The sequence below is a fragment of the Artemia franciscana genome, chromosome 9 (assembly GCF_032884065.1).
Source record: "Artemia franciscana chromosome 9, ASM3288406v1, whole genome shotgun sequence".
NCBI lineage: Eukaryota > Metazoa > Arthropoda > Branchiopoda > Anostraca > Artemiidae > Artemia > Artemia franciscana.
Window position 1 is genome coordinate 49,834,728 of NC_088871.1, and position 25,423 is coordinate 49,860,150.

The window sequence follows — 25,423 nt, forward strand, 5'->3', positions numbered from 1 at the left end:
CTCACATTTTGCAGCATTTGACAAGCAATCATATAATATCATCCTTATAAATAATCTAAAATATTCCTAGAAACTTGAATCGAAGAGCAAGTTCATTCGTCACGTTGAATTGAAATACTGTCAAATGAGATATCAATTGCTCATCATAAGTCACAGAACCGTTTAGTTTTATTCTTGGAATGATTGATGTTTGAATTGGCACGGTGAATTCACCAATTTCTCTCCTATAGACTCTAATCTCTGAATAAATTTATCCCTTTGTAAACCCAAACCGATTATAGACCATGTTATAATTACAAATTAAAAGATTTGAACAGTATAAGGATTTTTGAGTCGAATGGTTCAAAATCCACGATTCTCTTTGTTCATCATTCATTGTTTTTTAACCTTTTTAGGAAATCATGTGCATAGTAATTTAGCTAGATGCCAGACACAAGGCATCATCACCATCCTCATCATTACATGTATTACAACAAAACATCTTGATTCTTTTAATAAAAACCTGATAAAAGACTTGTCAAAGGCGTCAAATCAAAAATATATAATAAACTTATAAAAGTAAATGTATCTTAAAGAGTTATCATATTACTATTAGGCTATATATCAACAAAAAAATAAGATTTTTTACCATAGCAAAGAAACGCAAATAAGAGCTCCATGTTCTAAAATCATTATAATTATTTTAATATATGCTTCTTGATTAAAAATTTAGTGCTATATAACATCAACAAGCTAGCAAGAGCATGTTTTTACTCAACCTGTAATTTCTCTTAAATGATTTTTGGTTTTCGCCTATGTAAGGTTTGCATATGTGTAATCAGTAAACTAAATAACTAAGTACGTCAGTCTTATTCAATTATAATCACAAAAGCGTGCTGTAATCAGCGTGCAATTGTGTTGGTAGTTTGATTCATCAGCCATTGTTATTGTCTTCGTGCTTGAAAAATCTCCCTGTTATCAACTTGGGATTTGCTTATTTTAATGATCCTATTCAATATATTCAAAATATGGAAGGCAATGGATATCAATATTAACATATGGATGAATTGATATTCAGGGGGGATTTTTCCGGGTAGGGAGAGGCTAATAGAAGAAAATCAAATTTGAGAGTCTTACTTCTATAAGAAAGCCGCGGTTAATTACACTTATTACTACGACTACTACTACTACTATAACTCACTGTAGCATCAAGCTGCCTGAGGCCAATACAGCTACACACGCTCCTCCTCCAACCTCATCTATTCAAGGCCTCTAGTACAAATAACAGAAGCTAAAACAACAAGGAAGTATTTTAAGAGAGTGAACTTTTTTCTAAATGAATAATTCAGCTCAATATCTGAGAGCCGTCATCAGCAAAGATAAATTTAAAATAAGACTTTCAATAAAATAAGACAACAAAAAAATGAAACAAAAAAGGTTAAAACGATCCCAGCATCATAACTTGAAGGAAGTTCAACCAGAACTGAAAAACGATAAGGAAACAAGGTGGTGCGTGCAGATAAAAACAAATCTTCAAAAAGTATTGCATGGCTAGGCTTTCAAAATATGTCTGCTTAGAGCAGAATTAACGAACTAGGAAAAATATTAAAATTTAGGCCTTGGTTGTATTATCTATATGTTGTTATGGACACTTTTCCAAATCTTGTTGAGTTCTACCAACATAATTGCCGCAGTCACGTGGTATTTGATACCCGACACTTTGACGAGTACCTGGGGTCTTATCTTTACCAGAGTTTAGGAAATTTATAATTTTAAACTACTTCTAATAACTACATATATATTATTTTGTCTATAACGTTTTTCAATTTTGTAGTAATTGTTTTGTATGTAAGGAAGATAGATTACATTTGAAGGTTTATTAGAAAGGTCTTTTATCATATGATAAAAGATCTTTGATTTTAAGAGAATGGGTTTTTAGCCTACGGCTAATTGCATTACTGATTAACAGAATGGGATAGCCGTTTCTAAAAAGATATCTCTGATAAAATTTAATTCTGCTTTGCCATGAGACTCCCTGCAAATGTTTCGGATACGACCCTATGAGACAAGGTACAACACTTCTTTCAAATTATGGGAGGGTGTGAGATTTGAAATAAAGGCTTCTGCCGTTTGTTTTGTTTCGTTCTTTTTTCAAATAACGAAGCGTAAGGAGCGACCCGGCTCAATAGTAACCAAAACTCTAAAAAATGGAATTTTGGTACCAATAGCTACATCAAAAGAATTGCATTTTAATGCTGATTTTAAATATATAAGTTTCATCAAGTTTAGTCTTACCCATCAAAAGTTACGAGCCTGAGAAAATTTGCGTTATTTTAGAAAATAGGGGAAAACACCCCCTAAAAGTCATAGAATCTTAACGAAAATCACACCATCAGATTCAACGTATCAGAGAACCCTGTTGTAGAAGTTTCAAGCTCCTATCTACAAAAATGTGGAATTTTGTATTTTTTGCCAGAAGGCAGATCACGGATGCGTGTTTATTTGTTTGTTTTTTTTTTCCCAGGGGTGATCGCATCGAACCAATTGTCCTAGAATATTGCGAGAGGGCTCATTCTAGCGGAAATGAAAAGTTCTAGTGCCCTTTTTAAGTGACCAAAAAATTGGAGGGCACCTTGGCCCCCTCCCACGCTCATTTTTTCCCAAAGTCTCCCAAGGAAAGGAACTTTTCTTGGAGAAATATGTCATGGGGGAAGAAAAATTCCCTTTACGCTAAATTCTTTTACTGTTTTAAAATGTAGAGTTAAGAGAAAGAGTCAAACTTTAGCGTAAAGAGCGGGGCGTTGAGAAGGAAAAGCCCCTTTCATATACGGAGTAATTTCTGTTCGTTTTAAGTTTTAATGTCGCTCCTTACTTTCATTTAAAAAACTTGTTTTTTGTTTTATTTAATTGTAAACAGTAAGATCTAATATATTACTATCACGAATAATCAATAAATCTAGAAAAAGCGGTAATTTACATGTAGTTTTATTTTCTAGAGTAAACTACAAATTTCTATCATATGATTAAGGTGATTTAACAAAGCCCCTAAGTTGATTTTCCCCATAGTTTCAAAGTGATATTACATCATCCATGTAACATCCTTAATAGATATGTTTCAAAGAATGTGAATCCGAAGCCCAATTTTCAAGGTATTCCACATAAATGTTCGCCAGTAAAACTGATAGACGTTTACCTATGGACAGACCCTTTATTTTACTTCGACGTTATTTATCTTACAGTTATCAGGTGAACCTGCGGTGACAAAACTTAAACTATTAATTAGACCTACCCCCTTGTAAGAGCTGTAGACCTGCCTCTTTTATGCTTGATTGTCCTTTAGTCATGGCTACTCAGTGATATACGTGGATGCTTGTTCTTGTCACCAGTAGATGAACCAGAAATCGTTCAGAGTTTATATATATATATATATATATATATATATATATATATATATATATATATATATATATATATATATATATATATATATATATATATATATATATATATATATATATATATATATATATGCGCGTGTGTGTGTATGTGTTTTATATAAACTTGTAACATATAAACAAAAAAAAAGACATGTAACATATAAAATATATGTAATATACCTAAAAACACGCTATATATAAAAGATGCGTCTTGCACTGGGAACAAAAGACTGCTTTCTGATGATACCTTGATATTAGGAAAATATATGAATGTGCATATAAATATACTCAATACTAGCTTTTTTACACACTGAAATTAAATGAAAGAGAATAGTCCGTGTGAGCGCAGTGTGAAATAAGTGTAATCAAGTGTGAGCGCAAAAAGAAATAAAAGCTATTAGCTTCACCGATAGTGTAGTATTAGCGAGGTTTGCTATTAAAACATAAAACAAGCATAATTAAAATCATATGTATGTCAGACTCATTATATGACTTATCAGAGCCCCCCATCCTCTTGTAATGACACGCAATCTATTTAGTACTGATTTTAAATAGAGATTGAAATCCTTAAATAATTAGGAGAAAATAAATGAAGGATTTTTGGACTAACTTACATTAATTCTTTTCATGGACACATTAATCGCTGGTTTTCCCGGAATGACTTAGTGACTTATAGATCCTTTGTTTCCTGTCATTGTCTACAAGTGAAACAATTGCTGAAGTAATTAATTATTTGTGACAAGTATTTCTGAGACTTGTACAACGATAGATATTGGCTTCGAACATCATATAACATGATGATGACAAATTCGAACGTCATAAGACTTTGAAGACTTAATCAAACAGTTCGTGGTAACGAACTTTAGTAAGGAGCAATCTGGCTCAATAGTAACCGAAACTTAAAAAAAACGGAATTTTGATACTAATAGATATATCAAATGAATTGGATTTTTATGATAATTTTAAAAATATAAATTTAATCAAATTTAGTCTTACCCATCAAAAGTTACGAGCTTGAGAAAATTTGCCTTATTTTGGAAAATAGGAGGAAACATCCCCTAAAAGACATAGAATCTTAGCTAAAATCACACCATCGCATTCAAGGTATCGGAGAACCCTAATGTAGAATTTTTAAACTCCTATCTACAAAAATGTGGAATTCCGTATTTTTTGCCAGAAGATCGACCACGTGTCCGTGTTTGTTTTCCTTTTTTTCCCAGGGGTGATCGTATCGACCCAGTGGTGCTAGAACTAAAAGTTCTAGTGTCCTTTTCAAGTGACCGAAAAAATTGGAGGGTACCTAGACCACCTCCCACGCTTAATTTTTTCCCAAACTCAACGGGTCAAAATTTTGAGATAGTCATTTTGTTAAGTATAGTCCAAAAACCTAATAACAATGTCTTTGGGGACGACTTACTCCCTCATAGTCCAATGGGAAGGGGCTGCAAGCTACAAAATTTGACCAGTGTTTACGTTTGGTAATGGTTATTGGGAAGTGTACAGACGTTTTCAGAGGGATTTTTTGGCTAGGAGGAGGGGGGTTGAGGGGATTAGGATAAGCGGGAGGATCTTTCCATGGATGACTTTGCCATGGGAGAAGATAATTTCCATGAAAAGGGGGAAGGATATTCTAGCACTATGAAAAATTAAAAATGGAAAAGTTTTTTCAACTGAATGTAAGGAGCAGCATTGAAACTTAAAACGAATAGATATTATTACGCATATGTGGGGTCCATCTTCTCCTAAATACCTCTCCCTTTATGCTAAAGTATTTCTTGTAATTTCAACTATTTATTCTACGGCCTTTGTGACTCACGGGTCCTTCTTAAAGAATTTTGACAAAATTCGAGCTTTAGTGTAAAGAGCGAGATATTAACGACAGGGCAAATGCCCACTTATACGTAATAAAGATATACAAATATAGAAGTTCGTTGCGTAAGTTAATTCGTAAGTTTTGTATATTTTCTAATATTAAAAACGTTTTTTGAAAATTAAAAGTTCTAGTTGCCTTTTAAGTAACCAAAAGACTGGACGGCAACTAGGCCTCCTCCCCCACCCCTTCTTTTCTCAAAATCTTCTGATCAAAGCTAAGAGAAAGCTGTTTAGCCAAAAAAATTAATATACAAATTTCGTTTTAATTATTCATTTTGCGGACATCCAAAACAAAAAACAATGTATTAATTCAAAAACGTTCAGAAATAAAACGAGAAAAAAAAAACAAGGTTCTTAACTGAAAGTAAGGAGCGACATTAAAACTTCAAATGAACTAAAATTACTCCGTATATTAAAGGGGCTTTTCCCTCCTCAACGCCCCGCTCTGATTCATATGTGTTCCAACCACACGGCATTTGAAGGGAGGTATTCACTATTTATTACGTACACTTTCCTGCCCACTAATGGTTGGTTTTTTGCCGAGAAATCTTTATTCAATCCGGTCATCAAGAGCTTATAAATTGTACTATTCTTCTTCTCCTACACTTCTGATAGTCTCTACTAAGAGGGATTGCGAAACAGTTACAGCTTCAGATTGTAGACAACAGGAGCTGTGAATTCCTGCGCTGTGTAGGCTGATAAATTGAAGATGGCAGCAGTTGTACCACCCTGTACCGTAATAAGCTTAAAGATTCGTTTCATCGTCACTTTGTTAAAAATATAGATTAATAAACATGATAAGTAATTTGAGTGACTTTACCAAAGTATACTTTGTGCGCATAGAGATCTTGCTTGCCGCCAACTCACAACATTGGCACAATACCAATTTTCGCTAGTAGGGCCTTCTTTAAAAAATAATACGAACCGCTATACCTATATACCTTTTAATACAAAGTTAGAGCTTCTTGCTTTAGACTTTGATGAATTAATAGAAATAACCAATTATATGTTTTTATTTCTTTTTTGCTATTTAGAGTAAATCGTAAAAACAATAAAAATGTATGCAATATTCGTTGAAACATTTTATAACGAGACATAAATATAATCAGTTTTATTTATTAAATTTCTTACAACTAGGCAAACGAATTCTTACCTCCATGTATCTTTTGTAACAGTCTTTCATAACTAAGTCCGTTTAAAGAAACTTGATTATTTTCAACTTATTACCTTGCAATTGTACCTTTAATACTAATCATAGTTATGTCTTGGATGTTCGGATAGGAGAAAAAGAGTTTTTTACAAAGAAAATTCTAATGGTGCGCACACACGCCTTAGAAGCTTTCACACTAGGCTCACTAGCATAACGTATCACTCTACGTTATACTGTGTAATCTTACGGAGCAAATTTGGTCCGTAGCGCAGGGAGTCTCGAGCTACATACAATTTTGTATTACGTTAGCTTATGTTACGCTATAAAAAAAAATCAGCATAGTAGCAACAAAATGAATTTTCTAGATGACCAATTGATAACTTTTGAATATAAACTGATACACTTTTCCTAAGAAGCCTTTCACGCTTTATCAGAGCTTGAGTCTCTATCTCCATTCTGCATTTTTAATTTTTGAATCGTTTGCCTGTGCTGATTTTAGACGATGATTGTGATGGTTTTATAGATTTGTTTGGTGGCTTAGTGTGAAAGGAATCGTTTAAGTTTGAAATATTGTGCCTAACGTAACGTAATTTAAACGCTTAGCGTAAAAAAATATGTAAGCAGTCTGAAATCGGAAGAACTCACAATAATAATGCAATTCTTTTTTCCCCCTACAATATTCTAATGCTTCAATTGCTTTGGGAGATATGCCACCTCTCCTCCTTAAATAGAAGCTATCTCCAGATTACTTTCTAAGTCCGTTCCCTAAACTTAAGTGAATTTTCATACGCATAAATAGGAAGTAATTGTTTTTAATACATATAATATATATATTTTTTTGGTGTTTTTGGTTTATATGGTTTTTACTAATAATCCTAAAACCTTAAGGATCCATTATTTCATGCTTTGTGGAAGTTAAATTAGATTAACTTCTTCCTGAAGTTATTCAAAGCAATTGAAGCGTGAAAACTAACTTATTTACTACCAACTATGAAAACCTGTGCATGTTTTTAATACTAATTAAAAGTACATCCCCTATCTGCAGATTTTCTTACAACTCAGAAGAGATGTAATTTTGCTGAGAGGGGATGATGCTCCTAAGGGACTGACAAGGTTGAAATGTCCTCTTGGCAGTAATAAAAGCCTTTCTACCGATGTTAAACTACAACGTGCTTAGACTTCATTAAGTTTTTCATTGTGTAGCGAAGGACACTTGTTTAACATTTATTGGCTGTGAAGTACTTGTTCCAGAATGAACAGTAAAGGAAATGCAGTACTTCTGTTATATATTCTACAACATATGGTAGTACCTTCCCTTAATCTCAGAAATGGGTTTAACTGAAATTACTGAATCATTTTACTGAATTTTTGCTCCTATTTTTAACGAAAGATGTCATTTGAAACGCTGTACTCTGGAAAGTTAATAAAATATGTTTAACTTTTATAAATAATTTCTGAAACTACTCTGAGAAGTCATTCATTTTCTTCGTTACAGTTTTTTATTTTGTTTATTTTTATGACTAGTTTGGTGGATACGTATAATATAATATAGAGGGGGACCACCCCCCTTCTATGACGGGAAGGGGTACTTCACTCTTCCAGAGTTTTCACTTACATTTATGTGAATAGGCTTGCAAAAAAGAAAAGTATAAAAAACAACGATCTTACATAAGTGCATTATAATGCTGCAAATCTAAATTATATTTCAGAAAACCTGCGTTCTGGTAGCAAATTGATCTGTTTTTTCCCTAGATGAGGATCAAAACTAAGCAAAAAAATATTATTTAGCTATGCCTGGAGACTGAGTCTATAAAAACAATGTAAGGGGTAAAAACTTCCGCTCCGACGGGAGCAGTATTGAATGCCGTGAACAAAAAATCTTATATAATTGTTTTTTTTATCACTTTGTACCGATGCTAGACTAAATATGATTATTTTAGACATTTTCAAAATATACATTTTTCAGTTCTAAGCGATGATTTGCTTACTTCATTCAGTTTTATCATAAAGTGGTGACATCTGTCGAATTTTATCATAATAATGTGCTTTTACTATAAAGCTTATTGGGCCTGAAGCATCTATTCCAGAATCAGCAGTAAATGGGAACCAACATGTCTATTATATGTTTTCTAGTATGTAGTGGTATGTTTATTGCTAAAAGGGTATATAAAAAAAAAGAAAACCTAACTGTCAGAATGGTTCAGATGGAAGTATTTAACGGCTTCCATCGAATTACAATGTATTTTTGACACATAATAGTACTTTCCCATTGTAAAAAAATTCAGTTTGGTTTTCAGCCCATGTCTTATATGTAGCTTCCAAATATTCAACCGATATATAAATTATTGGAATTTTGAGGTTTCTATGTAATTGTTTCCTGAAAATCTAGAAGAGATTCCTAAGTTTGACCACGAGCTCCTGAAGAGATAACTCCATGTTATGCAAGAATTCAGCCTTACATAATCCTTTAAAAAATTTAGTTTTGGAGATAGGGCAATTTTTTCCAATTGGATAAATTTAGTCGGTCAGGACGGAATTTTTTTAAGCTGTAGTTTAAAAAAAAATATAAAGGCAGTTGGTTCATTCCAAAACCTAATTAGGTACTCTGTAGGACTGAGGAATCACTTCACAAATTCATGCAATTAGTTTAATTTTCAATCCGGCTGAATAGTTTCAACTTAAAATCTTCTTCATAACAACTCTTTAAGGGTGGTCTTCATTTTAAGCTCACATTTCCTCAGACTTATAACCTGTAAAAAAAGCTGGGCCAATTCTGTCCACGTAAACATTGTTATAAGAGTTGTTATCAAAGTCAATTGAATTGTTAACAAAAGAGCCTGTTGTACGACAGGTGTTAAAAAAATGTATTTAAAATGTGTATTTAAAAAATACACAATAATAATGTATTTAATAATGTATGTATTAATAATTAATAATGTAACATTAATTAGCATTAATTAATTAACTTTATTTAATTAATTAACATTTAATTAATTAACGTTAATTAATTCAATTAGTTAACCTTAATTAATAATTAACATTAAATAATGTATTTAAAATGTGTTAAAAGATGTGTTAAAAAATGTATGCGATTTTTTTTAAGATTGAAGAAAAATATTCTTTTCTGATCTTCAAAAAATAAATTTTTGCCCTTCTCCTAAGCGTAAAATCTAAATTCTCTTCCCCCTCCCAAATACGAAAGTAAAACAGTTCAAAATAGGGATGAAACCTTTTAATTGACAGTGAACAGATATAAAATTATTTCACTGGATATTTAGAACACATATACAGTGTTCATCATCAGCAGTAAAACTCAATTTATAATAATAAAACTCAATTTAATAATAATGAATCTATTATTATTAATGAGTTTTACTGCTGATGATGAACACTGTATATGTGTTCGAAATATCCAGTTAAATAATTTTATATCTGTTCACTGTCAATTAAAAGGTTTCATCCCTATTCTGAACTGTTTTACTTTCGTCATGGAAAGGCAGTGTGGTCTTCGAAGTTATCTACCTCCCAAATACAGTACTTTCACTGAAACTTTCAAGTCGATTCAAATATTTTCAAGTGTTCCCTTTATGATGATAGGAAAGCATAAAAATACTTTAGCGAAATGTTTGCTTTAGTTACCTGTTTTGTAGATTCGCATGATGGGTTAGGTGTTACAGACACTTACCAATTATATAAAGTAAAACATATTCTAAGTGCTTATTTCTAAGTTAATCAAAATCTGTATTTTTTAGTTGGTTTCATGGCTCTATTACACGAGTGGAGGCAGAGAATATATTAAGGAATAAGCCCTCTGGAAGCTACCTGGTACGAAACTCTGAATCATCGAGAAATGAATTCAGTTTATCTTTAAAGTAAGCATTTGGTTTATGATAATTTATTTTACACAATTTAAATACTCTGAGGATAAATATCTACTTTAACCTAAAAATCTGTGTCATTTTTACATGATATAAATCCCGGGGGGAGGGGGGAGGAGGACGAAGTGGAAGCCGATTTTTTCTAGTCAAGTGAAAAATGAAAATTGAGCCATATAGTAATATTAAAGCAAAAATAGGCGGAAGAAAACTTATCTGTTTTTGTGGATACTTGAATTATATAGGCCTATCTTAGTTTTGACAAGATTTTTGAAGATGCTAAGTTTCAGCTTGGGGGGGGGTTACTAGGGTCTTGGGGGCAGTTTCCTCCCTGCCCCGTAGCCAATTACGCCCCTGATGACGGTCAACCATCTGCCAAACAAAATTGAGACATTTTAGTCGGTGGTTTGGTAAACCATGCGTTTTTACTTTGACAGTCGTTCCCCCAAAAATGCCTCTCCTCATGGCTTTGCAGCAGGATTAGCACTCACTGAAGAAACAGTAGTCAATTTTCATTCTTTTTTTTTTCGGAGATCGGAAACATCAAGTTGAAATTGAAGGGGGATGATAGCCCTACTCTTTCTTTTGGTAATTTATGTTCGTTTAGTTTAAGTTTAGTTATTAATGAATGAATTAATTAAAATGAATTAAGATTATTCATTTTAATTTCCGTTATTAGAAAAGAAGACATATATTTTAGCATTAGTCTATTCATTCATAGCAGTATCTGCCATCCTCGTGTTCGATCTGATTATCAATTTTAATTAATTTCCGTTTCGGTTTCATTTCTTTTTTCTTGGTAATTTCCATTCATTTTGAATTTAATTTATTCATTGATAGTAATTTCTCTTAGTTTCAAATTGAACCATTATATGACTTTATTTCTGCTTGTTTTAGGTTTTAATACGGCTCTTTACGTTTCTTTGAAAGACTCTATCTAGATAATAACTTTAAAAGAAGGGAAAAGAGAAAAGAAAAAAAAATCCGATATTAAAATATTCCAAACATTTATTTATTAGGAAGGACTACTTCATTTACTTGCACAAACATGTCTTTGAATGGGAGGTAATCCTTACATGATGGTCTAGCACCAAAGGTAAAAAGTACATAAAATCCCTAAAATATGGAGGGGGCCAAGATTAACGTGCCCTTTTTTAAATTGTGTAATTGATTATTAATTGTGTTATTAATGTTTATAATATTATTAATCTCCGCTTTGTATTAATTGATTAGTTGTAAATTTAATGCTTAAAAATCGGATATATAACCCTCATTTATTCCGCTGGATTTCACGTGACTGCTTATTTAAAATGTTTATTATTTTAACATTCCTTAGTCCTAGGAAGTTACCGTTTTTCATTTCATTTCACATTAATTATATATTTAGACATACAGCTCCTGAAAGTTATTTTGTTTTTATTCGGGACTATTCCCTAGGTGAAGTTACTTTGAGTCCTGGGAAATTACTGTTTTTATGGCAATAAAATAGACCTTTAATACAACCCTGGAGCTAACTTTATGGTATCTTTTTGGTATCGGTAATTTCCTGGCTTTCCCAAGAGCTTTGGGAACGATTTGTAAAAGAACTATATCTAATATAGTCCGTCTTATTGAGGTCGCAACAAATTAGGGGGGCAGCAGTTATTTTTCTCCTAGTAGTTTTTCCCTACCCTCCATAGGTGTTCCTCTTTTGTCAGTATATTTGGGTTTAACACATATGCCACTGTCAGGTTCTTTAAATGTTATTTTTTTTTTGTATGCCCATTTTTTACATAAACAAAAAAACGACCTATTCATCTAGTAAAGAAATAAAAAACAGGTTTTTTCAACTAAAAGTAAGAAGAAAAATTAAACCGCAATACAAACAAAAATTATTCTGTATATGAGGGGGGGGCTGCCTCTTCCTCAATCCTAGCACTTTTCTCTAAAGTCTTAAAGCTCTTTAAAAGTACTTCTCATTATAATCAAGGACCCTTGTCTTTGAGTAGTATTTCCTAAGGAATCAGGACAAATAGTCACTTTAGTGGAAAGAGCGAAGACTGAAGAAGAGGCAGTCTCCCCCCCCCTCATATACAGAATAATTTCTGTTTGTTTTTATTTTTTAATGTTGCTCCTTACTTGTATGTTTTTCAAACCATGCTGGGAAATCCCCCCACCAACAGTAAAATTCCACCGAAAATTTTCTTCCCCACGAAAAATTCTCTTGGTGGAAAATTCCCCCTTTCCTATAGAAAATCACCCCGAAAATCTTTCGTGACTTACAGCCGTTTCTTCAAGTGCTAATGACGGTTATGTTATCAACAAAACCATAGTTAATGGACCTTTCGACTATGCCGAATCAAATGGCTATCTTTTGATTGGATGCCTTTGAGGGAAAAAATGGGTGTCGGAAGCGGAGGCTAGGTCCCCTCATATCTTTTTGGTAACTTGAGAAGGGCAAAAAACTTTTTATTTCCGTTTGAATAAGCTGTCTCCTTATCTTATATGACAGTTGGTTTTATACGACCACCCCCAGGAAAAACAAGCAAACAAAAAACAAATAAACACGTATCCGTGATCTTTCTTCTGCCTAAAAATACAAAACTCCACATTTTTGTAGACAGGAGCTTAAAACTTCTACAAGAGGGTTCTCTGATACGCTGAATCTGATGGCATAATTTTCCTCAAGGTTGGATGACTTTGGGGGGTTTTCCCCACTTTTCGAAAATCAGGCAAATTTCATCACTCTTTTAGCTTTTGATGGGTAACATTAAATTTTATTGAACTTTATATATTTGGAATTAGCATAAAAAGCAAATTCTTTTGATGTATCTGTTGATATTGAGTTTCCGTTTTAAGGGCTTTGGTTACTATTGGGCCGAGTCGCTCATTACTTGTAGTTCGTTACCACGAACTGTCTGATATTGGCAACCTTTGTTTTTCAAAGATTTTGGTGCATTTTCTGAAAAGCTTTCTAATTTAACTTATATTGGTTAAAATTTTTCAAATAAAATGTAATAATAATATTTTAGTAAAGTAAAAGTAACCATCTGGGACACCTACACAATATGGCATTACCCATTAGAGTTGGACTTGTGCTTAATTTTCTGTTAATATTCCCAAGTTTATAGAATAATAAAAGAAAGAAGGGAAAATAGCTGGATGCCCAAAAAATGACGTATTTAGAAATTAAGAAGAGAAATTAGGGAATTGGAAATTTAGTGGCTTAGATTTATAAATTTAGAAATTAAGACTGGTGAAGATAAGACAATTCTAAAACCCATTTTGTAAAATGTTTCATTATTACAAGCTTATTTAAAGACATTATAGAAACTTGTGTAAGCATTTTAGATAAGTCTGGAGAACTGCTTGACATACTAGAAACTTATTTTGAAAGTATCAGTCCTAAGTGATATTACAAAGTACCTTACTAAACTATTCTCTAATTTCATACAAAAATACTTAATATAAAGACGAAACTGAACTATTCTGTGGCTAAAATAATAACAATAAAAAAAAAGTCCATCAGTGAAAATGGGCAAAAGTAAAAAAAAAAAAACGCCCTAAGATGGTTTGGTTTCAGTGTTAATCTAGAAAACTGGCAATTGTGACAGTAATAATCTTTATAAAATAATTTTTAACTTAGGAAATTCAGTAGTTGTGTATTATACGCCACTCAAGTGCTTCATATAATTAAAACCTCTTTCTTTGACAATCAATCCTAATGAAATATCACAAAACACGATGGAAATAAAATACTTTATTAACAAAATTATGGAAACTACAGGAAAACGTATAGAATGCAGGCCACCCGGAACGTATTGATGTTATTAAGATTCGCGTATACAGGATCTCTGCCTTCTGACCTCACATCTGCACGCCATATAGACTCCGCTACATATGATTTCAGGTGGTGACGGGATGTACCTCGGTACATCCTGCAAATGGTATTAATAAAATACTTTATTAACAAAATTGTGGAGACTACAGAAAAACTTATAGAATGCAGGCCACCCAGAACGTATTGTTGTCATTAAGAATCACGTTTACAGGATCTCTGCCTTCTGACCTCACTTCTGCACGCCATATACACTCCGCTACACATGATTTCAGATGGTGGCGGGATGTACCTCGATGCCGTATATTTCTCCAATTTGCGGAACCCTACTGTGTCACATTCTTTCTGCTTGTTCAGAACCGGTTCTTTAAGTTCTACTTATATGAAGCACATAAGTGGCATATAATACACGAATACCGAAAATTGCAATTGATTTAATAGTTTTCATTGTATAGAATTTTTCAAGCGATATATAAAAAATCTTCAGTAAAATGCGTGTCTATTCCTGTTTAATTTACGATTAGTAGATGGTCCTAGACTGTCGAGTCATTGTTAATTACTTTACGACAGTTTTATTACTTTTTTATTGCTTACCTTTTCATCTTAATTGGTTTGAGGATTCACAATCTTAGGTGCAAATCTTTCGTTCTTCTTTCATTCAACCAATCCTTACTGGACATCAACCAACGTTTTGTTGGTATTTAGAATCTTTTTCTATTTGTTTTCATCGACTGTAAAATCGTCAGAGATGGAGGATTCAGAAGGATGATACAGTTTATCTTCAAGAAGACTGACATTACAGATATCACTCTTTACTGTATCTTCGAGAATGATAATTCTACTGGGCTCCAAACACTAGCTTAAAGAGATTGGTTGCAATGTTTACCTCGAAAAAAACTGGCAAAGATTAAAAGTCTATCAAAGGGGTGATGTATGGGGCTATATCTGAAAAGCATGAGGCTATCTTGGGCTATATTGAGCATTTTATTGGAACTATTATTGAGCTTTTGTGCTTGTCTTTAGTGCGATATTGTAACAATTGAGTAACTCTACGTGTCCATGGGGGAGATAAATCAGTTGATTCAGGGGCGTTTATTTACCAAACTATTTGGTACTTTTAACTTGTTCTAAATCTAGTATTTAAAATGTATTTTTATGGGGTAGCATTTGTTATTTTCTAGTGGAAATAACGTTCTGAGCCGGGTCCAAAGCCCCAAGTCAAAAACCAGAAGGAAATTTCAGGCCTGAAGACACTTCTTAAAGATTTTGAGATAACTTTACGGAAAATTCATCTGATATCCCTGGGTAGCCAAGTTAGGGATTCCTAGGGTAGTATTTGTTATTTTTGGTTCACTATTGCAACAACATGCAAGAAACAAAATGTACAAACAGAAACTCACCAAAAGACTCCGTTTTTAGGGGTGCAACGAGAGAAACAATAACATTCAGTAAAAATTAACTATTATACAAAAATAGAAGTGGAAAATCCTGTGGATATTTGCAATTTATGAAAACCTTTCCGAAAGAGGGAAAAGATCTGACTCTGAGCAGAGCTCTTTCTTGCTCTGGTGACATCTAAAGAAGAGAAGAAAACTAGTTTGTAACAGTGTTAAACGAATGAATATCTCACAAACAATCGGCTTTTTGCTGTGGCATGCAATCCCAGATATTGCACGCAATTAGATTCGAAAGCAAATAAAATTTGACAGTCAATTTCAAAACAATGTAGGAAATAAAAAAGACCTAGAGAGAATGGGGAGTGTCAAAAAAACTGAATCAAGCTATTAAAGAAATTCAATATTTGAAAACATGCTTGGGCTTTTTCCCGAAACAGTTTGAAGAGTCGTTGGGTTAATGAAATTGCTTCCTGGAAAAAAAATTTCCTCATTTCTTTATCGATATTTTTCAAGTAAGTGCGAGCGATGAAACTGTAGAATACCGTTAGTCTGTCATTTGAATTTCTGAACTCTGAAGTTTAAACTTTATTTTTGGAAACACGCTAGGGCCTCTAGGCCATTTTTAACTTTTCACAAAGGAAGTTTTAGCTATTTTTCTTGAAGTAAAACGTTTCCTGGTATATTTATGGCATTTGGTATCTACCAAGTGACATATAGCGATTGCAAATTCTGTCGGTCTGTCTATCTGTCGGTCTGTCCCGGTTTTGCTAGTTTAGGCACTTCCTGATAAGCTAGGACAATGAAATTTGGCAGGCATATCAGGAACCAGACAAGATTAACTTAGAAATTGTCTTTTCCCCAATTTGACCATCTGGAAGGAGTGGGGGGACGGTTAAATCGGAACAATTAGAAAAAATGAGGTATTTTTAACTTACGAAAGAGTGATCGGATATTAATGAAATTTGATTTTTGGAAGGATATCATGTCTCAGAGCTCTTATTTTAAATCTTGACCGGATCTGGTGACATCGGGGAAGTTTGGAGGGGGCCTAAAATCTTTGAAAACGCTTATAGTGGAGGGATCGGAATGAAACTTGGTGGGGAAAATATTCACAAGTCCTAGATACGTGATTGACATAACCGGAATGGATCCGCTCTCTTTGGGGGAGTTGGGAGGAGAGAAGGGTTAATTCTAAAAAAAATTGGAAAAAATGAGGTGTTTTTAACTTACGAAGGAGTGATCGGATCCTAATGAAATTTCATATTTAGAAGGACCTCGTAATAATTAAGATCTCTTATTTTTAATTCCGACCGGATCCAGCGTCATTGTGGGGGGGGGGGGAAATGTTGGAAAACGCTTAAAGCGGAGAGATCAGGATGAAACTTAGTGGGAAGAATGAGCACAAGTCCAAGATACGTGATTGACACAAATGGGCCGAATCCGTTCTCTTCGTTTGAGTTAGGGGGGGGGGGATTCGGAAAAATTAGAAAAATGAGGTATTTGTAACTTACGAACTTTTGATCAGATCTTAATGAAATTTGATATTTAGAAGCATGTTGTGCTTTAGAAATCTCATTTTAAATCCCACTAAATCCGGTGACATTGTGGGAAGTTGGAGGGGGAACTGGAAATCTTGGGAAACGCTTAGAGTGGAGAGATCGGGATGAAATTTGATGGGGAGAATAAGCACAAGTTATAGATACGTGATTGACATAATTGGAACGGATCGGTTCTCTTTAGGGGAGCTGGGGTTTATTAATTTGGAAAAATTAGAAAAATCGAGGTATTTTTACCTTAAGAACGGGTGTCTTAATAAAATTTGATATTTAGAAGGAACCTATGTCTCAGAGTTCTTATTTCAAATCCCGACCAGATCTGTTGACATTGGAGGTAGTTGGAGGGGGAAATCGGAAATCTTGGAAAACGCCTATAAATGTCGTAGATACGTGATTGACGTAGCCAGTTTGGATACGCCCTCTTTGGGGGAGTTAAGGGTTGGGGTTCAGTGCTTTGGCGAGTTTGGTGCTACTGGACGTGCTAGGACGATGAAAATTGGTAGGTGTGTAAGGGAGCTGCACAAATTGACTTGATAAGGTCTTTTTCCTCGTTTTGACCATCTGGGGGGCTGAAGGGAGAGGAAAAATTAATAAAATTGATTTATTTTTAATTTACGAGTGGGTGGTTAGATCTTAATGAATTTTGATATTTAGAAGGACCTCGTGACTCAGAGCTCTTATTTTAAATCCTGACCGGCATTAAGCCTCTAATTTTCCTTTTAAATCAATTTATTGATTCTTAGAATTTTGCCAGAGCTCATACAATATGAGCTCTTGGCTCTTGGCTCTTCCGACCTCGTCGCAAGTGCCATATGAGCTCTTAGCTCTTGTTTTCTTAAGTTGTTCAATATCCAAAAATCTTAAGATATTTTCCGTAACCATGTTTCAGATTAGCTATTTTAAGTTCTCAATAATACCGTCTGCTTTTCATTTGGTCTTAACCAGTTGCAAGATAAGGACGGCTTACAGTTTGAAATAATGTCAGTCAGTCGGGTAACCAAAATAATCCGTTGGCAATTTCTCTGGATAACATCTAGCAAATTCTTCTTTTTCGAGCACCCACGCTTCAGAACCATACTTAATTCTATATTGTAAAGAGGGAGGGTGTAAAAAGAAATTTTCTTTCTTATGAGATCTTTCCACTCCACTCGGGGACGGCTTGTTTTTCTTCGGGGCCCAGATGGACGGTCAAAAAGGAATACCCTATCTAAAATCTCTAAAATATTATCTGAATAATGTAATCAAGTCACTTTATAAGAATAAAATATAAATTGCTGCCTTATTTGGAAATAAAATATGGGAGCCTTAACTTATATTGCATGGTGGATTCAAGCTGTGAAAATGCTAAAACTGCAGTCGTTCTTGCCGCTTTGACAGGTAATAGGTGTTTTATAAGTCCGTTTTGTTGTTTGGCAGGATGTTATGAGTCTTTGTGGAATGCTGGCAGTGAAGACTATCGACTAGAATGAATAGGGCACATGAAGACTATCAATTTACTTTGGGGGGGGGGTATAAAAAAGATTTTAGAGTGCGACATGTAAGGCAGAACACTGGGTTGGTTTCTAGTGGAGGAATTTGGTATCTTGTGGAAGAACATCTAAAAACTTCGAACCAAAATGGAAGCAGGCTTTTACTAAACATCTACTACCTGACAAGCGGCTTTGGTTACCAAAAGATTTTGAAGAATGGAGAAAACAGTACTGATTCCGTGAGAAGGAAGTTCGTAACCTGTGGAAGATGGAAGATGGCAGAAATTTGAGCTCAAGATGGAGGTCAACTGTTGGGGTATTTCGCATTTCAGTGCTCGTGTGGATTGAAGCTAATATATTCTCCCGCGTCTTTACAAAAATAATCGTTTTTAAGCTAGAAAAAGAATGAAGAAAGGGAAAGTTTTTTTTTTCTCCATTTCAATGGCAGTTTTTCCAAGGTGTGATTTGTAAAGTGTCGATGTGATTCGCAAATTGTCGGTGGGATTCGTACGCACGCATAAAATATATTCAAAACAAAGTGTTTTATTTTTACAAAACGTCCACTAGATCAATCTTTGAAAGTGATGACTTGTAATCAACGTCCTCTAATAAAAGCTGAATTTGTTGAGGAATCCGGTTGAGAAGCCCTGTGTTAAAGCAAATTTAGGATCTTACTGATGTTTTTTAATTAGTCATATTAATTGACATTGATATACGGTGGGGGCGTTAGGGGATGAAAAGTAGCTTCTGGATTTCCTCCATTCTGTTTAGCATAACCAAAATAATTTATTGCAGGATTAATTCATTTGGAATGTTTGTTTTGAAGCAGGGTTAATTCCGATGGACAAATAGAATAAAATAACTTCTTTACTTTTCCTATTATCTCTCTTTTTTCTATTCTATTTTTATTTTCTAATTTTCTTCTTCGATTCCTTTGACGAACAAAGAATATACTATTTTTTTCAATAACACTTTGTCATTTTTTTCAAAAAAAATGAAGAGCCATGGTCCTACTCAGGCTTGATCACCCCCTCCACTCAGCTGAAATCATACACTTTTTTACCTTTATAGTTTCTTGACTGTATAAATGTTCCAAATTTTGCTTTACATCCCAATGCCCCATGATACCCTATTTACGAAGGCGGTTGTTACATAGACCACCCCGATGCATAGCATTGTCTTCTTTGACTACCGTATTCTAAGTCTCCTATTTTATTGACAAGAAAAAGAAGCAGAAAAAAAATGAAATATAATAATGAAACGTGAATAATTAAAGGAAACAAGGTTGGATTGCCAGTTTTTGGCCTAGAATAGACTGGACAAAAGTCAGATGAAAGCTCGGATGCATTGAAAAAAGGTTGAAGCACATAAAATTAATTTTGTTTTATTTAGGAAACGCTACTGGGTGTGGTTTAAATGAATCTTGTGGGAAAATGGTATAGTATACTATGCACAATGTCAGAGGTTGAAGGTTCAAAATCTGGAATACATTGATTTACATAACCCAACTCTACTTTCTATATATTCGAAAACTTAAGTAGCCTGATAATCAATTTAGTTTAGCAATAAATGTATTTTCGTAGCGATTCTTGGTTTTCATTTTTTGGGGGAGGTAGTATTTTTTTCAACGTAAAAATGCAAAATAAGTAGAGAAGGATATAGACCCTTCCCTCCCACTAATGATACTCCTGCTCGAACCCTTTTTAGCAAGATTTTGGCTACAATAATTTTACTGTGATACTGATGGCAAAAACCATATTCTGTGACTTTATAGAAATATTTACTAAATCCTATCTAAAATAACCTTCATAATTTCATCTTCGTATCTCCAAAGCAGTACTTCCGTTATCCCCAGATTTTTCGGGGTCTTCCCATTTTTTTTCGTAAGAAAATGGGGCTCCCCGATATCATTCCGAATAGTAGCGCTCGTAAATAAACGAACTTATACATGAATTTTTTTTTGAGGGGGGTTGGACAACCAATTTTTTCTGGTAAAATCCAGGGAAACCTCGAAAAATTTGGGGTACTGTAAGAACTTCCCTAGAAGTGTGCTCTTTCCTGGTTGGGTGCAATAATTTAAAAAGGGCAAGAATTACATAGATCTCAATTAAAATTAAAACATATCATTATTAACAGTTTTAAATCTTGAATGAGATAAGAATTTTCATTCCATTTATTTAAGTTTCCAATTAACTTCCGATATTGACCATATTTATTATCCTCTGCAATTTTGAAATGTTTTAAACTGGTAAAATCACAGCGAATTTTTTTCCCCTATAATGTCACTGCTGAGATTATTTTAATTTTATTTAAAAAGTAATTTTCCCAAACTTTTAGCTGCTCTCTTACACTGAGTTGGTAGCTAAACTGTGTGCAAACGTGCTGCAAAGAGTACGTAGTCCCTGAGTGTATTATTTGTATAATTAATATCGTGTTCCTGGCACTGAATCAGCTCTTCATTTAATTTTGTAATTTCCTTAATTCACTTTGGCCAAAATTACTTTTGTATCACTGTTTCGACAGAGTTTAAAATTAAGCTATGAATAATTGCCATTAGGAGGCTCTAAATTGGGCACTCCTTTGATAACCAGTTCAATCATTAATTCGTCTAAATCAACGTCGCCCCTGGATGTTCAACCAAAAGTTGGTAATGAAATGTATTTGATGTGAAATTGGATTAGTTGTAAAGCAGCAGTATGTAAAATTTCAATATTTTTTTTTTGCTCCAACAGGGAAGAGGGCTAGACGTAGCTAGCGTAGCTAAACCCTCTAGCGTAGCTAGGGGGGTGGAAGGCGTAGAATTAGTTTAAAGGAGTAGAGGGGGAACTTGCCCTGGGTGCAAATATTTTAAGGCGCAAAATTTCGAATATATAATCTAACGATTATAATTCCTTTTTTATTTTTTTAAATTTCACTTTTATTAAAATAAAGCAGAGGGTACAATTGGGGAAATTTTGTCAATAAATGAAAACTTATTTTTTAATTTGGCCTGAAAATTTTTGGAAGACAAGGAGGAGGGGTTGGGAGCACTAATCAAGATATTCTTCCGGGCACAATAAGGGCTAAAGATTTTATTTTTATTAAAATAAAGTAAGGGTGCAGTTCTGTTAATAGACGGAAATTTTATTAAAATTTGGCCTGAGATTTTGGCCTATTCAAGACTATGCCCTAGGCAGAAGAGAGGCCAGAACTGAGAAGGGGATACGCATGTCTTTGGACCGATTTTGGTTTATCTTGTCGATTTTGTTTTATGGATTTCTCTTGCAAAAGATTTTTTTTTCGTTAAAGGCAGAAAACCAGAGACTTTCTGCGTCCTCATATGTATTTATTGCTAGCGTGTTTTCTTTAAAGCCCTGAAAATCTGCTAAAAGTTATTATTTGGGGGAGGGGCTGCAACCAAAATTACGATAGGTACGAAGACAGTTGTAAACCCTGTTTTTTAAGTTTCAATAATTTTCTTCTTTTTTTTTGCTAAATGGATGAAAAAAAACATTGACTCTTTCGACGCCATATGTATGTACCTCTGGTGTGTTTTCCTTAACTCTTGACAATCCGTTGAAATTTATTGTTTGGAGGGGGTATGTGGGCAGCAACCAAGAATTTACAACAGGTACGAAGATTGTTACAAATCTTAGTTTTTAAGTTTCGGGAATTTTCTTCCTTTTAGCCCATATTTTATGAATTTCTATTTTTAGGGGGAGGGCACCATGTCCCTTATACCTCCACCGCAAAGTATTCGGCTTGGCTTAATTTTTGAAAAACTTATCATGGACCTTGAAAATACGAGAAAAAGTGATAAAGACACCATAGGTTTACTGAGCTGCATTCTCCTGGGGCAGTGTTTCCTTAACTATCTATCTGTTATGAGATAAATCATAATACTTTGAAAGCATATGACTCTTTACCATAGGGAACACCCTAGTATTTCTTAAAATTTTCTTCCCTTAGTCCCCTTTCACCCCTAGTGATTCATCACTATTTCTAGTGATTTTTCATTTTGCCTAGTGATTTTTTTTCTGGCTAGTGATTTATAGTGAATTTTTTTTTAAACTAGTGATTTTTTCCTAAATCTAGAGTGCGTAGATTCATAATCCAACAGAATATATCATACAGAAGGCTAATTGATGAAAAAACGCATAATAGTGGTCCACCTAATATATTTTAGATTAACACTTATGAAATAAACCGCCTGTGAAACTTATCATTTCGCATTATTTGAGACATAGATCCCAGAGCGTTATCATCAAAATGATAGGCGAACCTAGTTAATCTCAAAATTACAAAAATGTTCTATACTTGCTATTTCACAACGTTTGCTCAGGTCAAATTTTTTTATTCATATTTATGGTTTTTTACTTTCTATAATGTAAAGGGCTGCCTCAATCCTGTCGGGATGCCAGGGGTCTGGGGAACTCTTGCTCAAGAAAATTCCCATGAAACATTTATAAAGAAATGTGTGCTCCCAGAAATGATTTGCCTGCTACGGCGCCCTCGGTTTCAAGCGACGCAGTCACGCTCTTTGGAATAGCGGTGAGATCGAAAAGTGAGAGGGCTATCCCCAGTTAAATAAATCTATAGAAGGCTGAATTCCGGGTTTATAGCTGGAATGTGAGATCTGTGAAGGGAAAATCAACAAGGCTAGTAATGGCTATGGAAACAAATCGCTAACAAGTGGACATTCTTTGTCTGTCTTTGACAAAATTGATTGTGGTGTCTGAAGAAAGCGTACCAGCCCGTAATTCCGAAAACTTGTACCTATTCTTTAACTCTGATTCTTATGATGGATCCGGTAGCCATGTATTCGGCTTTATGATTGGTCACCATGCACAAAATGCTCTTCTTTCATGGGATCCAGTGAACCACAGAATAGCCAGGCTATGACTGAAAGGAAGACTATCCAAAATCTCTATCATTGCTGTCTACGCACCAACAAGAGTGGCGACGGATGGTGATAAGGACTCCTTCTTCGCTGATGCATCGTGGATTACGATGCAGAAATGCCCCAAACTATACTTCTTGATTGTAACAGGTATTGGAGCTCCCATGTTTATCCAAAAGACCCCATTGTTCGCGATATCGTTGGTTGGTTCACTTATGGATAGCGCTGCTCCAATGGGGATAGACTACTCAAGTTTGTTAGGTCCCATAGCCTTACCATCACCAATACCATGTTCCAACACAAACCTTCTCAAAGGATAATTTGGTGCTCAAGTAATGGCTCCACAGCTGTCCCAATTGACTATATATTGATCCGTAAGCGTTGGTACTTCTCAGTCATTGATTATTGAGCTTAAAGAGGAGCATGCACGGGATCTAAAACTGGAAGTGATCAAACGCTTGTAGGTGTAAAGATACTCCTGAAGTTGAGTGTGAGGAAGAGGTGACCCCCAAAAAGGAAGTTAGACGTGGAAAAGCTGAAAAGTCAGTTAGTGTCTGAAGTTACAGAAACAGTTCGCAAGCCTTACACACTGTGATAAAGGTCCCACCACCCTTTGGAAACAATTCCGGGATACCACTGGAAAGGTGGCTGCCGAAGTTATCTGCTATGCTCCTGCAAAGCTGATAAAAAAATAAGTTTCAGAAAAAACTATGAAACTAACTGAGGCTAGACGACATGCATCAAACGCATGAACCGCAGTAAAAAAAAAATGTCATTACGTAAACAGATTAAAACCACCTAAGGTCAGGACAGCCAGTTTTTTTGGAATGAAGTTGCTCTAGATAGGAAAAAGCAGCTAGAAATAATGACACAAGAAGGTTGTATAGAACACTCAAAGAAATAACCGGAAAAAAGTTCCCTATCACTGGCCCCTTAAAACACAATCAGGGTAATACGATTCCTGACGTGCAAGGTAAACTTGATCACTTGAGGAATAACTTCAAAAACCTGCATAATCAAAATACAGATGGGCAAATACGATACGATGATAAAATACGATGATACTGCCACCAACAGCTGAAAAACCACCGTATGAAATTGACATGGCTCCAACTTTAACTTCAGAAATACTAAATGCAATTAAACGGCTATAAACTAATTAGTGGCCTGGTGAAGGTGGTTCACCTCCTGGGGTTTCCAAGGCATCATCGCAAGTTTTATTGGAACAGCTAGAACCCTTCTTGAGTCTGATATGGGAGAAGAAGACCTTCCCGTCTGATTGGAAGGCGTCAGTAATAATCCCAGTATCTGTCCTAAAGATGCTAAATGAAATAGCATATTTCTCTTAGCTACCGGGTATGAAGATCAATACGGTCAGAACTAAAGTCATGGACCTAAATATACAGTCGGATTACCAGCTTGTGCTTCACGGGCAGGAACTGGAAAAAGTCAAAAGCTTCACTTATTTTGGCTCGCTAATAGACTCTCGTGGGGACTGTGACCTTGACGTACAGAACAGAATCAAAAAAGCCCAAGCCATATTCTCTCAACTTGTCCATTGTGTCCTGGTAATTATCCTAATTCAGCTAGAGTAAAGAGAGCATATTTTCAATTTTTGTTGGGGAGAAAACTGGGGTTTTGATTGGGATAAGAAAAAAAAATAACAAAAATCTTCCGATTAGACCACTGACAACCAATTTTCACATATCGAGGGATAGGCCGAAGGTACCAATTCAGGAAAACACAGGGAAGAAGCAAGGATTTTTTTTCTATTCTCTGCATAAAGATGCGAAAAAGCATTTTTCAACTTTCAAATTTAATTTTCGCTTGAGAAAAAAACCCCAATCTAAAGATGTTTTTCCTATCTAGAAGGGTGAGGGGTAATTTTACCTCCTCTCTATAGGTGCGCCGGCATGAAATATGGTAAAGAAACAAATTAACTCTTAATTACATTGATAAAGAGTATTATAATTCTAGTGGTTTTTGGCTGAT

At 34.5% G+C, this 25,423-nt stretch overlaps 1 protein-coding gene across 3 annotated transcripts in view; it reads left to right on the forward strand.

The window, feature by feature from the left end:
• The window catches only part of LOC136031516 (uncharacterized), a 335,648-nt gene that overhangs the window by 307,288 nt on the left and 2,937 nt on the right, over window positions 1–25,423 (forward strand). For all 3 annotated transcript variants that reach the window (XM_065711185.1, XM_065711186.1, XM_065711184.1), the window contains exon 8: window positions 10,191–10,310. In XM_065711185.1, coding sequence (XP_065567257.1) covers window positions 10,191–10,310 — 120 coding nt within the window. The remainder of the gene's footprint in view (window positions 1–10,190; window positions 10,311–25,423) is intronic.